This window comes from Penaeus vannamei, chromosome 17 (genome assembly GCF_042767895.1).
Source record: "Penaeus vannamei isolate JL-2024 chromosome 17, ASM4276789v1, whole genome shotgun sequence".
Lineage (NCBI taxonomy): Eukaryota > Metazoa > Arthropoda > Malacostraca > Decapoda > Penaeidae > Penaeus > Penaeus vannamei.
Window position 1 is genome coordinate 10383868 of NC_091565.1, and position 2500 is coordinate 10386367.

Here is a 2500-nt window from a genome sequence, read left to right on the forward strand (position 1 = left end):
CATATGCGGTCATCATATGCGGACAACATATGCGGACGACCAGGGAGGAATGACAGGGACATCTTCGGACATCTCATGCGGACACACACAGGGGGAGACGAGGCGAACGTGCTCTGCGGACGTCAAGCAAAGACACCGTGGGAGGAGCAGGAGGCCTTCCCTACGGACGCCACGGACATCCAAGGAGGAACAAGAGAACACTACTTGCGGACATCACCTACGGACGCCCAGGGGGACAACGGACACCCAGGGGGGCTGAACGGACACCCAGGGGGACTGAACGGACACCCAGGGGGACTGAACGGACACCCAGGGGGACTGAACTGACACCCAGGGGGACTGAACGGACACCCAGGGGGACTGAACGGACACCCAGGGGGACTGAACGGACACCCAGGGGACTGAACGGACACCCAGGGGACTGAACGGACACCCAGGGGGACTGAACGGACACCCAGGGGGACTGAACGGACACCCAGGGGACTGAACGGACACCCAGGGGGACTGAACGGACACCCAGGGGGACTGAACGGACACCCAGGGGGACTGAACGGACACCCAGGGGGACTGAACGGACACCCAGGGGGACTGAACGGACACCCAGGGGGACTGAACGGACACCCAGGGGGACTTAACGGACACCCGTTTCCTTGTCTGTATCTCTGTTTTTGCTATTACAGTTCGCGCTAAAGTAGGAAAGTAGATAAAGATAACTGCTGTATCCGCGAACCGTTGCTATTTTCTGCTCAATAGTCCAATAGCGAGCTGAGTTGCGAAGGGGAGGATGAGAGAGAGATGAAGGGAGAAAGAGGAGTATGGGAGGAAGGAAAGAGAAAGAGAGAAGGAGAGAGAGAGGGAGATAGATAGAGAGAGAGGGGGGAAGGAGGGAGATAGATAGATTGATAGAGAGAGAGAGAGAGAGAGAGAGAAAGGATGAAAGGCTTGTGAAGTTTGCAATATTCTTTCTCACTGTTTCTCTATATATTTATATATATCTATCTGTTAGACACTTTATCTACCTGTCTACCAATCTATAAATATCTTCCTATATCTATATATCTATGTCCCTCTCCATTTATATATCTATCCATCCATCTATCTATTTACTTATCTCCATTTATCCATCTATCATTCTATACTCTCTCTCTCTCTCTCTCTCTCTCTCTCTCTCTCTCTCTCTCTCTCTCTCACTCTCTCTCTCTCTCTCTCTCTCTCTCTCTCTCTCTCTCTCTCTCTCTCTCTCTCTCTCTCTCTCTCTCTCTCTCTCTCTCTCTCTCTCTCTCTCTCTCTCTCTCTCTCTCTCTCTCTCTCTCTCTCTCTCTCTCTCTCTCTCTCTCTCTCTCTCCCTCACTCTCTCTTATCTCACTACTTCTCTCACTCACTCTCTCTCCCTCCCTCCCGCCCTCCCTCCCTCTATCTATCTATTATCTCTATCTATCTATCTATCTATCTATTATCTCTATACATCTATTTATCTATTATATCTATCTATCTATCTATCTCTATCTCTATCTGTCTCTCTCTATCTATCTATCTCGTTTTCTCTCTTTCGCTTTCTCTCCTTCTCTCTCTCTCTCTCTCTCTCTCTCTCTCTCTCTCTCTCTCTCTCTCTCCCTCTCTCTCTCTCTCTCCACCTTCTCCCCACTTTTCTCCTCCTGCCCCTCCCCCCCCTCCCCCCTCCTCCCCATCCTTCTTTCTCCTCGTCTTAGCTATACAAAAAGCAACAAAGCAACTTTTTAAAACATCTTCCTCGCACTCGCCAGCCCTCCCTCCCCTCTCCCTCCCCCTCTTTCCCCTCACTTCCTCACTCCTTTATCCTTCCTCCCCCCCCTCCTTCCCTCCCACCCTCCCCTCTTCCTCTCACTCCCTTGCCTCCTCTCTCCCTTCCTCCCTCTAGCCCTCTCCTCACACACCCCTCCCCTGACCATTTTTGCTCCCCTCCCCCTCCCTCACCATCCCCCTCTAGTCCATTCTTGCCCACCTCCTTAACCCCTCCCCTCACCACACCCTCCCCTCACCACCCCCTCCCTGTTCGTTTTACCTCCCCTCCCCCCCCCCCCTTCAGTCCATTCTCGCCCACCCCTTCCCTGTTCATTTTACCTCACCCTCCCCCTCCCCTCTCCCCCCCCCTCCTTCAGCCCATTATCACCCACCCCCTTCCCCTTCCCCTCTTCCCCTCCCCCCTGTCCATTCTTCCCCCTTCCCCGCATAATCCCTGGGGGTTTTTCCCGCTTGATTGGGCAGGTGTTGTAGGTGTACCTGAGGGGCGCTTTGCACACGGAAACATTCACGGCCTCGGTGTGTGTGTGTGCGGGGGGGGGGGTTATGTTTGTGTGTGTTTGTGTGTGTATGTGTGTGGGTATTCATGTGAGTGTGTTTGTGTGTGTGTAGGTATTCATGTGAATGTGGATGTGTGTATGCGTGTGTGGGTGTGTTTGCGTGTGTATGTTTTTTTTACGTGTGTTTGTGTGTGTGTTGGTATTCATGTAGGTGTGTATGT

General features: G+C 52.6%; 1 protein-coding gene across 1 annotated transcript in view; it reads right to left on the reverse strand.

Annotated features, from left to right (window-relative positions):
• The window catches only part of LOC138864614 (zonadhesin-like), a 21533-nt gene that overhangs the window by 16553 nt on the left and 2480 nt on the right, over nt 1–2500 (reverse strand). The window contains exon 2 of the mRNA XM_070132439.1: nt 222–686. Within this exon, the coding sequence (XP_069988540.1) occupies nt 222–686 (465 nt within the window). The remainder of the gene's footprint in view (nt 1–221; nt 687–2500) is intronic.